Genomic DNA, 17,119 nt, shown 5'->3' with positions numbered 1-17,119 from the left:
TCACTCCAACCAAATGATTGAAAGCATACGAAATCCCCAGTCCTTGTCACACTCTACCCCTTCTTCAACTATACAAATTAAAACTATTTTCTTTCAGATTTCTTTATTCTATCATATTCCTATTTCAGGTCATTCTCCTGCGACTCATCAAACTAATATCATGGTGTCTATAGAACTATAATGAGGTCCACGTTATAATGGCAGTGGAGAATGATAGGAGTACAGCGTTGCCGATTCTCTGCCTTGCCACTGCCTTCTATAGAGGATATCATATCAAATGCTTTTATTGTCGTTCACAACTATAAATGTATTGACAAAGTCATGAAAACGGAGCATAGCTGGTACCGATGTATCTTTTCTAATATTAATGGATCATTTTCGTTCAAAGTAATCAATTATACTTTATTCGTCAAGGAATTATATTTTCAATTGATAAATTAATAAATTTCTATAACTGGGATGAAATATATTGTCGATTGATTTGATTCTTCTACATTGTAAAAAACGATTTGGCAACATTAAATGAATAAGTGAGTTGTGTTTTCGGTGAATTTTGTAAATGACGCAAAAATTGAATGGTGTAATATTTTTGGGTTTTATCCAGTTTTTCAACCATCGGAATTTAAAATTCTTTGTTTCAGAAGAGTGACATCATAACCCTATCTCGAACTTTCAAAATGTTATCTAAGTTTGGGAGAAAAATAGTACCATAGATAAACAATAGCATGAGTAGGTATCCCATGGTATAGGGCGTTCATGTCGCAACTTTTACTGTTATCTCAAGCCGATAGTCCACGTACTTCTATCCCGTGAAGCTGTGTGACGCTGGTAGTCTCTCATACTGTGCCGTTCATAAACTCTCACCCCAACAAAACAGTAAAAACCGACAGTAATCGATAATAATCGGCTTGAGATAACAGTAAAAGTTGCGACATGAACGCCCTATACCATGGGATATCTACTCATGCTATTGTTTATCTATGATAGTACTTAACGAGTACTCTTAGTATTTATTTCGTGGTATGTCATCTCTTGTAAAAAAAATAAATAAATTGTGGAGCTGGAAAAGGATAGCACTATCTGCTTTGTCGAATGATAGACAAGGATAGCAACATCAATGTTAACCAAATTGCCATTATAACGTGTACCTCGCTATATCTTGTAGTGGCCTATATTTAAATGGTTTATTAATAATAATTATTTGAAATATGTTGTGCTCTTGTTGTAATAATTATTGTAACAGTTCTCTCATTAGCTTTCCTATGGAGTCTATGATACTGTATCATGCATTTTTTCATGTAATAACGGTTATTTCAGTTGTGGAACAGTTCTACCAGAGCGAGGTGAATAACGAGTACGTTATCAGGGGTAATGCGGCTGTACTGAAGTGCAGTATTCCTTCGTTTGTCGCTGATTTTGTAACAGTTATCAGCTGGCAGGATGATGCGGGGAATACGTTCAGTAACGATGTTTCCTCTAAAGAATATGGTATTCAGTTACAGAGTCATGGAGTGGGTGTCAACCGACAAAACTGTCTATCAGCCCTCCAACGATTTCGGTAGTTGTAGTTGGACATTTGTTGTTTATTTGTCAAATTGTTGTTTAGTTGTTGAGTTTGTTGTTTAGTTGTTGTTGGAATTCATTGAGCAACAACTTTTCAACTTTTTCAATTCATTAAGTTTGCAAGTGACAGTGTGAGTGAAGATGGTGTACTGACAATCTCTCCCAAAGTTATCAAACCTTAACAATTCTAGTGCATTATTTGTTAGTTAGTGACATAATGAATAAACACATTAATCTTATTGTTGTTAAAAACATGATATATTATAGAAAAAGCTCTTAGAAATTAACTGATTGCTTCTCCAGTATTTGGGATCAGTTGTAATACTTCTCCAGTAATACACAAGAGTTGAAGATTCAATTAAATCTGATATAAACTTTCATTATAACTCGACTCGACCAGGCGAATTTAGTAGATTGATGAAAATTGTCCATTGTCCATGCTGCAAGCAAGGTTCGATACATATGAATACTTTACTAACATTGGTATTGGCTACATTAGCGCTATTCAGGAACCATGTAACTAATTTGAGTTTCTTCTCAGTGTATCTATATAATGACATTGATAGAGTTTTAGAGTTACATCAATGAACATACAAGCATAGTAGAATTGAGAATTTAACAGTAAAAAAACGAACAATTGAAAATCATGGGAATGAGATTTTATGAACCTCAGTTATGATGTCAATGATTTACGGTGGGCCGTCCACTGGAACCGTTTTCGTCCGAAATAGCATTGGCCGAAAACTACCGAACTCGTCCGAACGATCCCCCAACAAAGAAAGGAATAGATGCTCGTCCATTGCAACAGGTTCATACGGCCGTGCACGGCCGTCTCCGGCCGACCAATTTTTCGATCGGAATTGAATGGGATTTTCCGGCTCTATCCGGCCGAACTAACTAGTCGAGCTGAGACAACAAAGTGTTTCTAACCTAAAATTGTTTCACAATCTTTTGAAGTTGTTTTGTTTTATAAAGTTGTAACTATGGACTATGAGAAGTTGATAAGTTTAGTTCAAGAGCATGTTCCATTGTGGGATTTGCGAGACAAAAGATATCATCGTTGTGATGTTCAAAGGAATCTGTGAACAAAGATTGCTTAATAATGAATAACTAATTTAGAGGATACTTGTTTATTCAATTTTCAAAATCTCAATATAATCATTGTTTATGAAAAATTTTGGTGGCTATGATGGTATTTAATTCAATAATTGGCAACTAGACTGACTTAAACGGTTTCAATGGACGATCATATTCGGCCGAATTAACGGCCGGCAGATTCGTTCGATAGAACGGCCGAACGGATTGGTTGAATAGAATATGGTTCCAGTGGACGGTTACCCTATTATACCTTTGGGATGAGGATCTTTCTCACATGAGCTTCTGGCAATGTACAGCTTTGTAATTTGCTTACAGCGATCATGATTCAGAGATCATGAGATCATGTTTTATGTAGGTGTCCGAACAACTGGTCAGTTAATAACTCAATATTACAACATTGAACTGTGACTCAATTATTACTACTGTGACGTGACATTTTCCGTGTAACTTCCAGATCTTGAATGAAGCTTAAATTGATGAAGGAAAACAGTCGCACGATAAATTCACAACAATAGGGGAATGAATCCCGGCAGATTTGTTGGGGATTTGTCTGCCACGGAACTTGGTCAGGCAGATAATTTCTATCGGCAGACTCACTGAATAGGGATCGTTGTCAATTGTATTGCATTGGGAGCGATTGTCAGGGTGCCTTGTTCTGAAAGAATTACGTCCCAAAATCCTTCGTATCATTCGTTTATTTTTATGAAACATCATTTTCCCATCCTTTCTTCATTTCATAATTTAAACCTTGGTTTGTCTACGAATTTATCAGCTTCAACTTCTTCAAATTCATCAGTTTTCTTATTATTTCCTAATAATTTTGACCTTGACCTTGAATTTTGACTAATTCTGACCTTCCAATTTTGATCTAGATTTGTAGACGGACTGGTTCTTCTAGTTTTCTAAATGGTCAGCTCTCTCCTCATACCTCAATCAAACCGTGTATTTCTTTATTTTTTAACACTTTCAATATTTCAGGCTGAACTTGTCAACAATAATTATTTTATTCTTGCTATACTTGAATTTCATCATCACTACCTTTATTGTATGATCTCTTTTTATATTTTCTTTCTAGTTTCAGCTTCTATTTGACTTTCACTTGTGTATGAATGTATTATCGTCGTGATTTGTCTATTTATGCTTTTTCAGCAGATTGTGAATTTTGAATTTTTTATTCAAATTCCTTGTATATTATTTTTAAAATTTGTGATAAAGTACAATTCCTTCTCCCATATTCTAAACTTCTGTTTTGTTTCATGAATTCATCTGTTTTGTTACCTATGAATTCACCTTGATCGTAAATGAACTGTTTTCAAAAACTTTTCCCTCTTTCTATTTTTTTTAAACATTTAAATCATATCCATTCAATTCTTTCAAATTTTAGTTATGGTTCTCAGTCAATCTTGGTTCAATTTTATTTGAATTCTTCTAGTTCATTCCATATTTTATCAATTATCAAAAAACACATCCTTGTGATTCCAGTTATCAACAAGCTTGTTTAAGAGTTTGGTCATTTCATTTCCCATTACTCTAATGCTTCAACAATCAACGCATTCCAAACCATGCCAATGATAACACTTGTAAAAATGAAGGCCCCCAATTATTTCCTCATATTTCTTTCCAAACTTATTTCTTCCTCAACTAATCATTGTTTCTTCCCAGTGTTCATAATTTCCTCATCATTCGAAGAAGATTCTCAATCAAACTGATTGAATTCAATCTTGATTCTTACGTTTTATCCTTCATATTTCAAATCTTGTCTAATAAATTGTTGAAAATTGAGTTGTGAACCAGTTTGATTGAATTTTATTTCAGTTTGATTTCAACTTTAGAATTCCTTTCAATGGAAGCTCCAATTAAATTCACATTATTCCTCCAACTCATTTTCTCTCTCTCTCGATTTTGATTATAAAATTGTCAAATTTCGATGTGAAGAAGTTCGATTTCAATACCAACCCAATCTTTTCATTTCTTTTAATGGAGGCTGAATTATTTTCATCTTCATATTCTTCTCCCAATTCATTTCCACTCTTGATTAACTTACCACTTCTCTGATTCAATTTTGATCATCAAATATTCAGTTTTGAACCAGTTGATTCTAATTAATTACCAACCCAACTTTTCTATTTATTTCAATGGAGGCCCAATTATTTTCACCTCTATATTCTTCTCCCAACTAATTCTCTCTCATGGTAACTTCTCTCTCGATTTTGATCATAAAACTGTTCAAATTCCAGTTTTGAATAAGTTTGATTCCAATACCAACCCAATCTTTCCACTTCTTTCAATAGAGACCTAATTAGTTTCATCCTAATATTTTCCTCCCAATTCATTTCCACTCTTGGTTATCACGTCTCTGATTCAATTTTGATCATAAAATATTCAGTTGTAAACCAGTTGATTCTAATACCAACCCAATATTTTCCTCTATTTCAATGGAGGCCGAATAATTTCCACCTTTATATTCTTCTCCCATCTCATTGTGTTACTCGCTAACTACCTCGTTGTGTTTCTCCCTTGATTTTGATAGTAAAAGTGTTCAAATTTCTGTTGTGAATCAGTTTGTCTCCAATATCAATCCAATCTTTCCACTTCTCTTAATGGAGGCTCAATTATGTTCTCCTTCATATTCTCTCCCAACTCATTTTCTCTGTTGGTTACCACTTCTCTGATTCAATTTTGATCATAAAATATTCAGTTGTAAACCAGTTTGATTTCAATACCAACCCAATCTTTCCATTTATTTCAATGGAGGCCAAATTATTCCCATTATATTTATCTCTCAACTCATTTTCTCTCTTGGTGATTTTTCTTTCTCCAATTTGATCATAAAATTCTTAAATTTTCAGTTGTGAATGAGTTCGATTTCAATACCAACCCAATCTTTCCATTTATTTTAATGGAGGCTCAATTATGTTCTCCTTCATATTCTCTCCCAACTCATTTTCTCTGTTGGTTACCACTTCTCTTATTCAATTTTAATCTTAATATTTTTGATCATAAAATTGTTCAAATTTCAGTTGTAAACCAGTTCTACGAAGCTGAAATCATGACAGAGTACGTGATTCGTGGCAACACAGCCGTTCTCAAATGTAGCATACCTTCGTTTGTGGCCGATTATGTACAGGTTGAGTCCTGGCTAGATAATGAAGGCACTGTATTTCAGCCGGCGACTAAAAGCAGTACTAAAACTGATTATGGTAATGAATAATTCAACGTGAATGGGGTGTGAATGAAGCGTGATGTTTGTGGGTGACTCTGAAAATGAAAATTAGGATATTAGGCGGAGTTAGGACTCTGTGATTCATCAAACAATCTTGAGTCGATTGTTTTAGTTTTGTTTCAGTTTATGACTTCGTCATGCTGCTCTGTGAATACTGTGTAGAAATGTGAAGCGACTTGGAGAAGGAGAGCACTTCATTGCACTTCGATTCATGCTTGAAAGCAGATTTTTTTGATAGGCCCAATCAGTTTCAATCGACAATTGAGTTTGTAAGATGGTAAAGGAACAATAAATTGATTTTGGAAATAAAGACAAAATCGTGAAAGTATTCTTTGTAAAAATCCAAAAACTATGACATCAATCAAGATAATTCAACTTACAATATTTATTACAAGATTCTGTTACCAAAAATGTGATAATTATGATCTTCCATTGATCAATGTTATTACAAATCAATAATTAAGTTTGTAAATTGATGAAGATACAAGATATTGATTGTGGAAATAAAAAATCGTGGAACTATTATTTGTAAAAATTCAATAACTATGACATCAATCAAGATAATTCAACTTACAATTGACAACAAGAATCTGTTTGTAAAAACAATGTGAAAATTATTGTGATCTTCCATTGATCAATGTCAATTGAGAGCCACTTTGTTAGAAGATGCATAGTTGCGCTCCATTCAATGTATCAAGCATTTTTCTAGAACCTTCATTGAAATACGTTAAAACAATAAAATTGATAAATGTGATAAACTTTAAAATAATATTTTCTATATTAAATTTTCTTATTTCTAATTTGTCCAATTGTATTTCAAATTTTCTTTGTGTTTTCGATCTATTATTATAATGGAAGGAAAATGGATATTTGATCTGTTGCTTCCTCATATTTTGTTGTTCAATAAATAAATAAATAAATGAACAAAAAAATATATATATCAACTATCAACTTGATTTTCTACTTTTAAGATACTAGTGAATACTAAACTCTCCCTAAGGTTTTGTGGCAGAGAGGACATAGAGCTCCAACTCCGCCCTCAAAAAAGCAATTATTCAATTCAATTCTATACTGCATACTCTCTCGTATACTTTCAATTTTCAATTAATTCACAGTATCAGCTAATGCAATCTTTTGTTAGCTATAAAAACGTTTATGTAATGTTAACTTGACTTAATCCACATTGAACTCCAAACATTTGTAACATAGTTAACGTGTAGTTAGCCATAGTAGAAAATAGTAAACTCGTTAATTAGAGTATTCATCTATTCGTATTAGAGGAATCATCTTGTTTCAGAGACATCCACAAACATTGAGATTAGTTTGCAAGCTGAATGAATGAATGAACCTTTTCCCTGTCCTTACAAACCCATCCTTCTGTGTCAGATTATAATATTCTCCTATTTCAGGACAGCGACAAAATTTGTATTATTCATATTCTTCGATCATTTTCTCATCTCAGCTCTATGTACTAATATTGTAGTTATTTTTTAAACCAATACAATACCCTAATAAAATATTTTACACGTGAATATTAACACGAAACTTAATTACACTGCTTCTTTTCAGGCGTCAGGTTATAATCATCTCTCGTTATTGTCTTGTCGATGCTGTTTTGTCCAAGTTTACTAATCAATTAGATTTATTTATTAATCAATTATTTAATTAATTAATTAACTACTCATATACCAATCACATTTTTTTTTAATCAGATACTACTTCTTTCGAAGATTTTCATGTTTCAGGCCACTATTTCTGTTGATCACTATTTTCTTTATCATGTTATACTTATGGGTAAACCCATGAGTGACTCATGATCATTTATCCAGCTCATTTTACAGCATCAATCAAGGATTCCAGTAGTCTTTTGAATGTCGTTCTATTTTTCTTTCTAATGCATTTTTTCTCACTATTCTTTGTTCTTCCATTTGAATTTTAATGATGTGCAGTTTTTCTTCTTGAAGCCGCTATACACCTCTCCTTCATGCATAAGTTATCTGTCAATATGAGGAGAATACTTTCTAAGATGAATTTTCACTTGAAAAATATTAATAACAATTTTGTTTATCCAGTCGTATCACAGAACTACATAACTGAGGCCGAAAACGAGTACGTGATACGGGGCAACAGTGCAGTCATGAAATGCAAAATACCCAGTTTTGTGGCCGATTTTGTTCAGTTGGAATCGTGGGTGTCTGACTCCGGCGAAATCTATACGGCTTCCAATAGTGCTAATGATTATGGTAAAATATGTTCTGTCTCGGAGAAGATAACTTCTTGTGGTTTGCGAGTCAACTGAGTGAATGATACCTTCTCCCTCCAAAATGTTCCCGTCCTTTTCACTCTAACCTGGTTGTGGTCACTACTCAAAACTCATCCAATTTTTATTTTTCAGCTGTTATTTTATTTAATACAGTTGCTTTTCAGGAAATTACAGCAGGTTGGCATCAACAACCTTAAAGATGCATAGACTCACATGCAACGCTAGTGTCGTACTTGGGATTGGCCATTGAGGGGGCAACCTATAAGATTATTACATACCAATGCCTTTGTAATCTATAATATTACAAATATATAGGTATAATATCTCGTGCTAAAATACCCCAATGGTGGCCTTCAATTTCAAGTGAGAGCTATCATTGAGAAGGCATAGGCATTGTGGGTCTATATTTCTTTAAAGGTTGGCATTATTTACAGAATTCAATAATTACAAAAGCAAACAAATCATGACAGAAAATATTGATCACATGCTAAGCTGGAGAGTTCTTTTTCAGCTTTTGCAACTATTCTGTTAACATTTATGAAGCAGTCGACATCAAATGATTTTTCTCCTTCAAAAATTAATACAGGTTGATCAAAATTCTGAACTGTTGATTTCAATATATTTTTTCTCGTTCTCCTTCTCTCCCTTTCAATTGTTTTGCAGACGTGAAAAGCAATTTCAATTCCTATTTCCTCTCTCTCTTTTCCTCCTTTTCCTTCTATAGTGAGGTCCACGTTATAATGGCAGTGTTAAGGTGCGTACAGATATATCTACGCGCCGCGAACATGAGCAATTCTCTTTTAATCAGCTGATGCCAAGCTTTTTATATCTGTATCTTACCGTTTCTGTAAAATACAGATATAATCAGCTGATTAAAAGTGAATTGCTCATGTTTGCGGCGCTTATATCTGTAGCACCTTTAGATTAGCAATGTTATTGCTATCCTTGTCTATCATTCAACAAAGCAGATAGCTCTATCTCTTTCTCGCTTTGCTCTGTTGCCAGATCGTCTTTTAACAATTTAGAATAATTAATTAACAAAATATTTAATCTCAATTATGAAAATTCATCATGACATTATTGAAAAATATTAATAACAATTTTGTTTATCCAGTCGTATCACAGAACTACATAACTGAGGCAGAAAACGAGTACGTGATAAGGGGAAACAGTGCAGTCATGAAATGCAAAATCCCCAGTTTTGTGGCCGATTTTGTTCAGTTGGAGTCGTGGGTGTCAGACTCCGGCGAAATCTATACGGCTTCCAATAGTGCTAATGATTATGGTAAAATATGTTCTGTTATTTAAAAGAGGAGAAAATAAGTTTTCGAGGTTTGCGAGTCGACTGAGTGAATGATACCTTCTCCCTCCAAAATGTTCCCGTCCTTTTTCACTGGAACCTGGTTGTGGTCACTACTCAAAACTCATCCAATTTTTATTCTTTGTTTTTTATTTATTTGATACAGTTGCTTTTCAGGAAATTATCCTACAGCAGGTTGGCATCAAAGACCCTAAAGACCTTATCTCTTTAAGGTCTTTGGTTGGCATTATTTACAAAATTCAATTACAAAAGCAAACAAATCATAATAGAAAATATTGATCACAACATGCTAAACTAGAAAGTTATTTTTCAGCTGTTGCAACTATTCTGTTAACATTTATGAAGCTGTCGACATCAAATGATTTTTCTCCTTCAAAAATTAATACAGGTTGATCAAATTTCTGAATTGTTGCTTTCAATATATTTTTTCTCGTTCTCCTTCTCTCCCTTCCAATTGTTTTGCAGACGTGAAAATCAGTTTCAATTCCGATTTCCTCTCTCTCTCTTTTTCTTCTTTTCCTTCTATAGTGAGGTCCACGTTATAATGGCAGTGTTAAGGTGCGTACAGATATATCTACGCGCCGCGAACATGAGCAATTCACTTTTAAACAGCTGATGCCTATCTTTTTATATCTATCTTAAAGCTTTATATCTACCGGTTCTTAAAAATACAGATATATTCAGCTGATTAGTGAATTGCTCATGTTCGCGGCGCGTATAATCTGTACAATGTTATTGCTATCCTTGTCTATCATTCAACAAAGCAGATAGCGCTATCTCTTTCCCGCTTTGCTCTGTTGCCAGATCGTCTTTTAACAATTTAGAATAATTAATTAACAAAATATTTAATCTCAATTATGAAAATTCATCATGACATTATTGAAAAATATAATTCCTTGCTTAATAGAATATAATTGATTATTTTAAACGAGAATGATCAGTTAATATTACATCAATAAACCTGTAAAAGCTACCGTCTATAGAAAGCATTGACAAGACTCAGGATCGGCAACGTTGTTTTCCTTTCTTTCTCCTTTGCCATTATAACGTGGACATCACTATAGTTCTTGTGAAGACACACGCAGCAGTTGAAATTCATGTTCCAATCTTTTCTTTCTCTTCTTATCTCATTTTCCTTCCAGTTGTTGTGCAGACGTATGAAGCAGAGGCGGACAACGAGTATGTGATAAGAGGTAACAGTGTGATCATGAAATGCGAAGTGCCCAGTTTTGTGGCCGACTTCGTCGATGTCACACTTTGGCAGGACAGCAATGGCAACTCCTATTATCCTAGCCAAGACTATGGTAGGCTGATCAAGGAAATGCAGCGTCTTATAGGATTTGGTTCACGATGAGAAGAATGCATTTTAATTTGATTTTGAATATGAGCTATTTGATTAAACAAGAGTCCAGAAGATGATAGAGAATTGAAATCTCAATTTGATGTACAACAATCAATCATCAATTTACAAACGCCCTCTGAAATTAATAGAATCTGGAAATGAAGAATACATCTCAATTTTATTGAATAGATTTAATTCTGCAACGTCTTCTAGTGTCTTCTAGTAGATGAGTAGTTGATAGAGGATACCATTTTACTTTGATATAAAATATTGAGAAGCTTATTAAATAATGATTCTCTAGTAAGTTTTTAGTTTTCTGTTTAAGTACTCTCACTGCTGAGCGACAAAAATTGGTTGTTCTAAATAGTTAATTGTTATTTCAGAAGGTATATCATTCTACTAGAATCCAATATAAGATCAAATTCTCAATAGTCTCTAACTGATGAATGTTGATGTTGATTACTGTCACAGAGGTATTCTGAACAAATATATTTTGACGATTATAATAAGTCATATTTGGAAGAAAATTCAACATCACATTGCAGTATACACATTATACTATATGTGATTTATAAATAATCTTTTTTACTCGGAGCAGTAAATTCATCGCTTAACCTTGATCAAACCAATCAAAAAGCATGAAAACTGTAGGCTTAACACCGAACGCTCCTCTACGAATCTATTGGTGGGTTCCAACTCCAATGTCACCCGCTATCTCTTGACGTTAAACTGCTTCAGCCAATCAGGTTCGAGTAATGGCGTCGAATATAATATCCTTTCAATGAATATTCAGCTATCGATTAGACTTGTTTTTAACTATACACTCCTTATGAATAACTTCAATAATAATTGATAATTTAATTCTATATTAATATTATTATTAATTATAACTATAATTTGTAATTGATGAATAATTATAAAATGTTATTATTATAATCAATGATTTTCATTCAATCAAGGCTCACAGTTTTTGAAGTGAATCAAACTACAGTTAATGTTGGATTGAATAAATACATTACTGTGAACTTACTTTATCTAATCTGAAAATTAGAATACATTCTTTTCGTCCTAGAAATCATTTAAAATTATTTTCATGTCTGACTGATGAATGAATGTGTGGTGTGTGATGAATGCTTCATTCCAAATTTTGTTTTCGATTAATTTGGAACTACTTATTTCACAGATTTTTAAACCTTCAACCAGAATTCGTTGTGTTTTTTATGTCCACGTTGTCTTTTTTTATTTGAATTTCCATTGCCTATTCAATGTCAATTCTATTTAATTTTCAGAGTCCTAACCCATGATTTTCTCTAACGCCCCAAACTTTGATGAATTCATGTTTCGCGACCATTTTCTTGCTTTTATGGTAGATTTTTCAACATGAATCCTGACCTAGGTTTTTAATATTCATTTTACTGATCATTATTATCGGGATACAGGTATTTCAACTAGTTTAAAGACAGGCTAAACCTAGACTACATGTGCCATTCCACCTACCCTCCTTATATTATCAAGGTATAGTTTTAACTAGTCTAAAACGACATGAGCCAATAATTCACCTGTCCATATTATTGCATTCTTCTTCAGGCTGTCATATAGAAAATCACCCATGTTTTGTGTTGCTCAATTGTTCAATACTTTAATGTTAATGTTAAATATTTATGTAATGGTTGCTTCCTAATCTGTGTATTGCAATGTTTTCCATGTTGGGCCTTTTTGAAAGTTGTACTTCGAGTTTCAGGATACAGAAGAGAAAATTTTACTATAGAAATTTTTCTCAAAGTATTTTGATGATTGATTTTCCAGGTGTCTCTTCACATTGCAGATTTGAAGCTTCTTCAATACTTTCACGTTTATTTTTTACTAAGATATCAATGATTGCTTCTCCAGATGCTCATCCAACCTTCAGATTTGAACATTATTGTTACTTCATTATGATTGGTCCAGCATTTCTTGACCAATCAACTTGATTTGATATAGATTCTGAACAATTTTTCCGTTTTTGTAATCACACATTTTTCTTCAGTATCAGCAGACTCGAGATATACAGTATATCAATTCCTCGTCTGTCAATTAACCACAGTATTTATTTCCATCAATATTTCTTTAGTTCATACATTGAATATGGATACTCAACGTATCCATAATCAAAGGTTCAAGCTCTTATTATCAAGTTATCAATTTGATTTGATATAGATTAATTCCTCGTCTATTATTCAACCAATAGTATTCATTCATTAATTATCTAGAAATTTATTGTTTTTGAAGAGATATTGTGGTATTTCTCCATAATGAAAAATGGGACACAGATATACAACTTAATTGTCAATAATGAGAGTCAATACCACTTTGATTGTTTCTTACAAAAGGGCCATAGTTTCGGGGCTACACATGCCCCATCCTCAGCTAGACTGGTCCTTTTGTAAACCATGGTCTTTTTGTAAAACAAAATAAAGTGGTATTGGCAATATCTGTGTCTCATTTTTTCATCAATTATCTACTTCACATATTTCTATCATATCACCAATTCACTCGATCTCTATAGATTCTGATTTTTTCAAAAATGTTTTGTACCCACAGAGTTGTTCTCCAGCATTATCTGATTTTATATATACAGATTAATTCCTCGTCTGTTATTTAACCAATAGTAATTATACATCCATCTTTATTCATCCATCCACTACACATATTTCTACCAATGTACCTAGAATACATGATCGATTTATCAAATTCATTAGCATTGAATAATTGAATTACAAAAGAGCCAGGAAAAGCATGTTGGTTTTTCAAGAGAGCAACAGGTAGGTTATTCGATGTGCCTGCTCTTACGAAATCGAGCATTCTGGAAGTTTCAGCCGTCCAAAAGTATTGCATTTCTAGAAAATTTTTAGATAATATTGTATGAATCGTAGGAGATGTCGATGGGACTTGAAAGTTATGTACTTTTAGAGAAAAATACTTACAAAGTTGCTCATTTAAACATCGAAAAGATGGAAAGAATAGATTTTTAGGGCACCAATGACGTCACACCGATCATCTGACTGATCATCAAAAGATCGAGATGCGCGTGACCACTACATTGTATTCTAGGTACCTTGATTTATACCATATCACTCATTCGCTCGATCTCTATAGACTCTGACCAATTTTTCTAAATGTTTTGTACCCACAGTTGTTCTCCAGTACTACCAGACTCGAGTGATTGACGAGTTTGTGCTACGCGGCAATACGGGGACTCTGAAATGTCTAGTGCCCAGCTTTGTCGCTGATTTTGTCCAAGTCACTGAATGGGTGTCGGACGACGGTATCACCTACAGTACTTCTATGTCAGACAACGCTGATAATTATGGTAAACTCTGAATGAAAGCGAAAAATACGTATTTTCATTTTCCAAAGGGATCTCTCCACACTTGGCTATACTTCGCTGAAATACTTCTTCCGAAGACCATAGAGAAAAGATAGCATAAGAAGATATCCCATGGTTTGTAGAATTCGTTCAAAGTTTGAAAGTTTTGTATCAAACTATGGTGTTGTGTATCAATTCTAGATGATACTGTATCATATTGTGGTGATGCTGTATCATGAGTGGTATTACTGTATATCTTCTTGTGCTATTTTTTCTCTATAATCGGCTTGAGTTGACTAAAAATCGGCATGAAATTTGGAACATGAACGACCTATTACATGGGATACCTTCTTGTGCTATATTTTCTCTATGAAAAGACGTAGCAGTCCTATCTCCCAATATTGAAAGCTGATGTGAACGGGACATATTCGTAGCTTGGATTTAACATTGGGAGATAGGACGTATTTCAACGTAGCGTGGTTTAGCTAAGTGTGAAGAGGCCTCAATTGGGAAACGAATTTTCTTGGAGAGGTTGATGCTGCAAAAGGACTGAATGGTTGCGAATTTTTCGTTTCTTTCCTTCCTTGAAAACATTCTTCCTTTTCTATTTATGTTTTCACCCGTTTTTGCAGGATTTCATTTGATACGTCAAGACCAAGAAAACTTTATTGGGAGATACTTTTTATTTAAATGAAGATGATTATTCATTCATGATATTGTATTATAATTAATTGGAATGTTTTCAGAAATGCTGTTAAATTGTTGAATGATGGAATATTGGACCAATACGGTGTCTTATTTTAGTTCTAGTTTTTAACTACGTTCCTCCCATTTTCAGCCTGTCATGGTTTATTCCATCATATTGAAACATTACTATGTCTTATTTTTGTTCTACTAGATAACTAATTTCCTTTCATTTTCAGCCTGTCACGTTATATTCTGCAATTATCTTGTTATTTAGTTGTTTATTAGTTATACGTTCCTGTCATATAATTGAACTTGAGATATATTTTCAATGTTTATCCAGTGTTTGATTCCATATCTTACACCAGTTATTTACAGTTGAAATATTTAGATATTTTCTTATGTTCATTGAATATTCTCTGGTTGACTTTATTACTTACTTGAAACTAGGACAATTCGCCATTGAATATATTCTACATAAATGCAGGAATGATTTGATTTCAGTTTTCGTAGAAAAAGTTCAACAAACAATTTATTTTCAAACAGATTGAGACCATTTGATTACATGCTCGGAAAAAAGAGTGTCGCCAAGATAACAAACTTTGTTTGTTAACTTGCTTCATAGAACATTCTTCCCTTGAGATATTTGTCCCTCAAGAACATGAATTCCAAAACTTTAGAATACTGAGGTACGATAATAGAAACGAAAATAATGTGGAGAATCCAGATTTTTATTCAATTACAAGACATAGGCTACTAATTTTGGTACAAAATTCAGCCTAAAAAATACAATTCTAGAATTCTTTGATCTTTTCCCAAATTTTTCCTAGTTGCTCTGTTTTATTTTTTGCCACTCTTTACATCTTCGTCTTGTTGGCTCCTTGATTTTCTCACAATTTTATCCAATGCTTCCTTGACCGCTTCGGAGTAATTGTTCAGTGCTTTCTCCCGTCTCTCATAGCTTCCCTTGTCTTTTTCTTTCTCTCCACCCTCTTCTTCATCCTTTTCTCCTTCCTCCACTTTCTCTCCCACATCTTTCCCGTCTTTATCACCCTCTCCTTGTCCCTCCTCTTCTCCTTCTTCCTTCTCTTCGTCGTTCTCAAACGATTTCATTATCTCCTCTCTTTCGTCCTCGAATACGGGAACGTCGAGAATATCGAGAACTGAAGACATCTGTTTGACGGAATTATAGTATTCGTAGAATTTTTCGGTTGTTAAATCCATTTTTTTGGTGTTTGCTTCGTCCATTTCGACCATTTTTTTGAGACCTTCAATGTCTTGCTTTTCTAGTTCACATTCGAGAGGTTCTGAGCAATCTGGAGGCATTGCTTTTGCTGCTAGTTTCATGTGAGCTTTTTCTGTTATATGGACTCCTCCACTACTGCTTTCATTTTGACCCATTTTTGATAGATTTTAAGAGATTTATTTATGAAGAACTTGTAGAGCTGCTTTGACTCACTTTATTTCAAAAAAATTCTGAAAGTTTGCGGAAGATGAAATGTGTTCTCAAAAATTTCTGTATGACTTCAATAGATTAGCGGAGAAACTCGGAAAGAACTTGATTACAAGAATTTGAAGACTGAATCCTATTGGCTCACCTTAGTTCAATTTTTTTGGAAATATTATCTTGAAGATGTCATGTTTGAAAATTCAATAGCATACCTCCATCAGATTTGTGAAGAAACTTCCCAATTTTTTCAGACTGAAAACTTGCTAGTTCTAGTTTGTGAGAATGTTTACATTACACTTGACAATGTTTAGATCTAAATATCTGCAGAAAAACAGAGATTTCAGTTTGATTTGTGCCTAGATTGAATGATTTTGATGCCCTTGAAGTTTTGTGAGAAATTTTGTGGTAATTTTGCCCCAGTTTACAGAAAAAGTTGTTTGTTTATTGGGGTTACCATGGCTACATTATACTTGGGAGAAGCTTGGATATTTGAAGAGAAAGATTTTCTTTCTGAGAATTATTTTGAAAGTTGTTTAACTTATTTGCTATGTTTTGCAAGAATCTTATTTGATACATTCCTCCATTCAATTTCTCTCAAAATGAATAGTTGTAGGCGTACCTCAACTTGGCATTGATTTGAGCTTTTTATTCGTCATAGCTTTTTAGCAAAGTTTCACAAATTTCCCTTTTTCCACGCAAATCCAAATTCACTTGATATTGTACTTAGCTTCGTTTACTCCAGAGTTGCCAACAAAATGTTGATCACGAATAGCTTTCTTCAGAAAACATGTCTGTTAAATTATTGAAGTTGGAAAACTTTCTGTTTTCG

The 17,119-nt window shown here is 33.5% G+C and overlaps 1 protein-coding gene across 38 annotated transcripts in view; it reads left to right on the top strand.

Moving 5' to 3' along the window:
- LOC111045692 (Down syndrome cell adhesion molecule-like protein Dscam2) overlaps positions 1-17,119 on the top strand; it is a 460,637-nt gene that overhangs the window by 180,735 nt on the left and 262,783 nt on the right. For 6 of the 38 annotated variants that reach the window (XM_039427599.1, XM_039427619.1, XM_039427641.1 and 3 more), the window contains exon 5: positions 13,983-14,159. The exons of 22 other annotated variants lie outside the window; for them this stretch is intronic. In XM_039427599.1, coding sequence (XP_039283533.1) covers positions 13,983-14,159 — 177 coding nt within the window. 10 more of the 38 variants (XM_039427600.1, XM_039427603.1, XM_039427623.1 and 7 more) reach the window with 6 other exon arrangements.

This window comes from Nilaparvata lugens, chromosome 5, assembly GCF_014356525.2.
Source record: "Nilaparvata lugens isolate BPH chromosome 5, ASM1435652v1, whole genome shotgun sequence".
Lineage (NCBI taxonomy): Eukaryota > Metazoa > Arthropoda > Insecta > Hemiptera > Delphacidae > Nilaparvata > Nilaparvata lugens.
The sequence above is the reverse complement of the archived record's forward strand: the minus strand, read 5'-3'. Positions and strand labels throughout refer to the sequence as shown.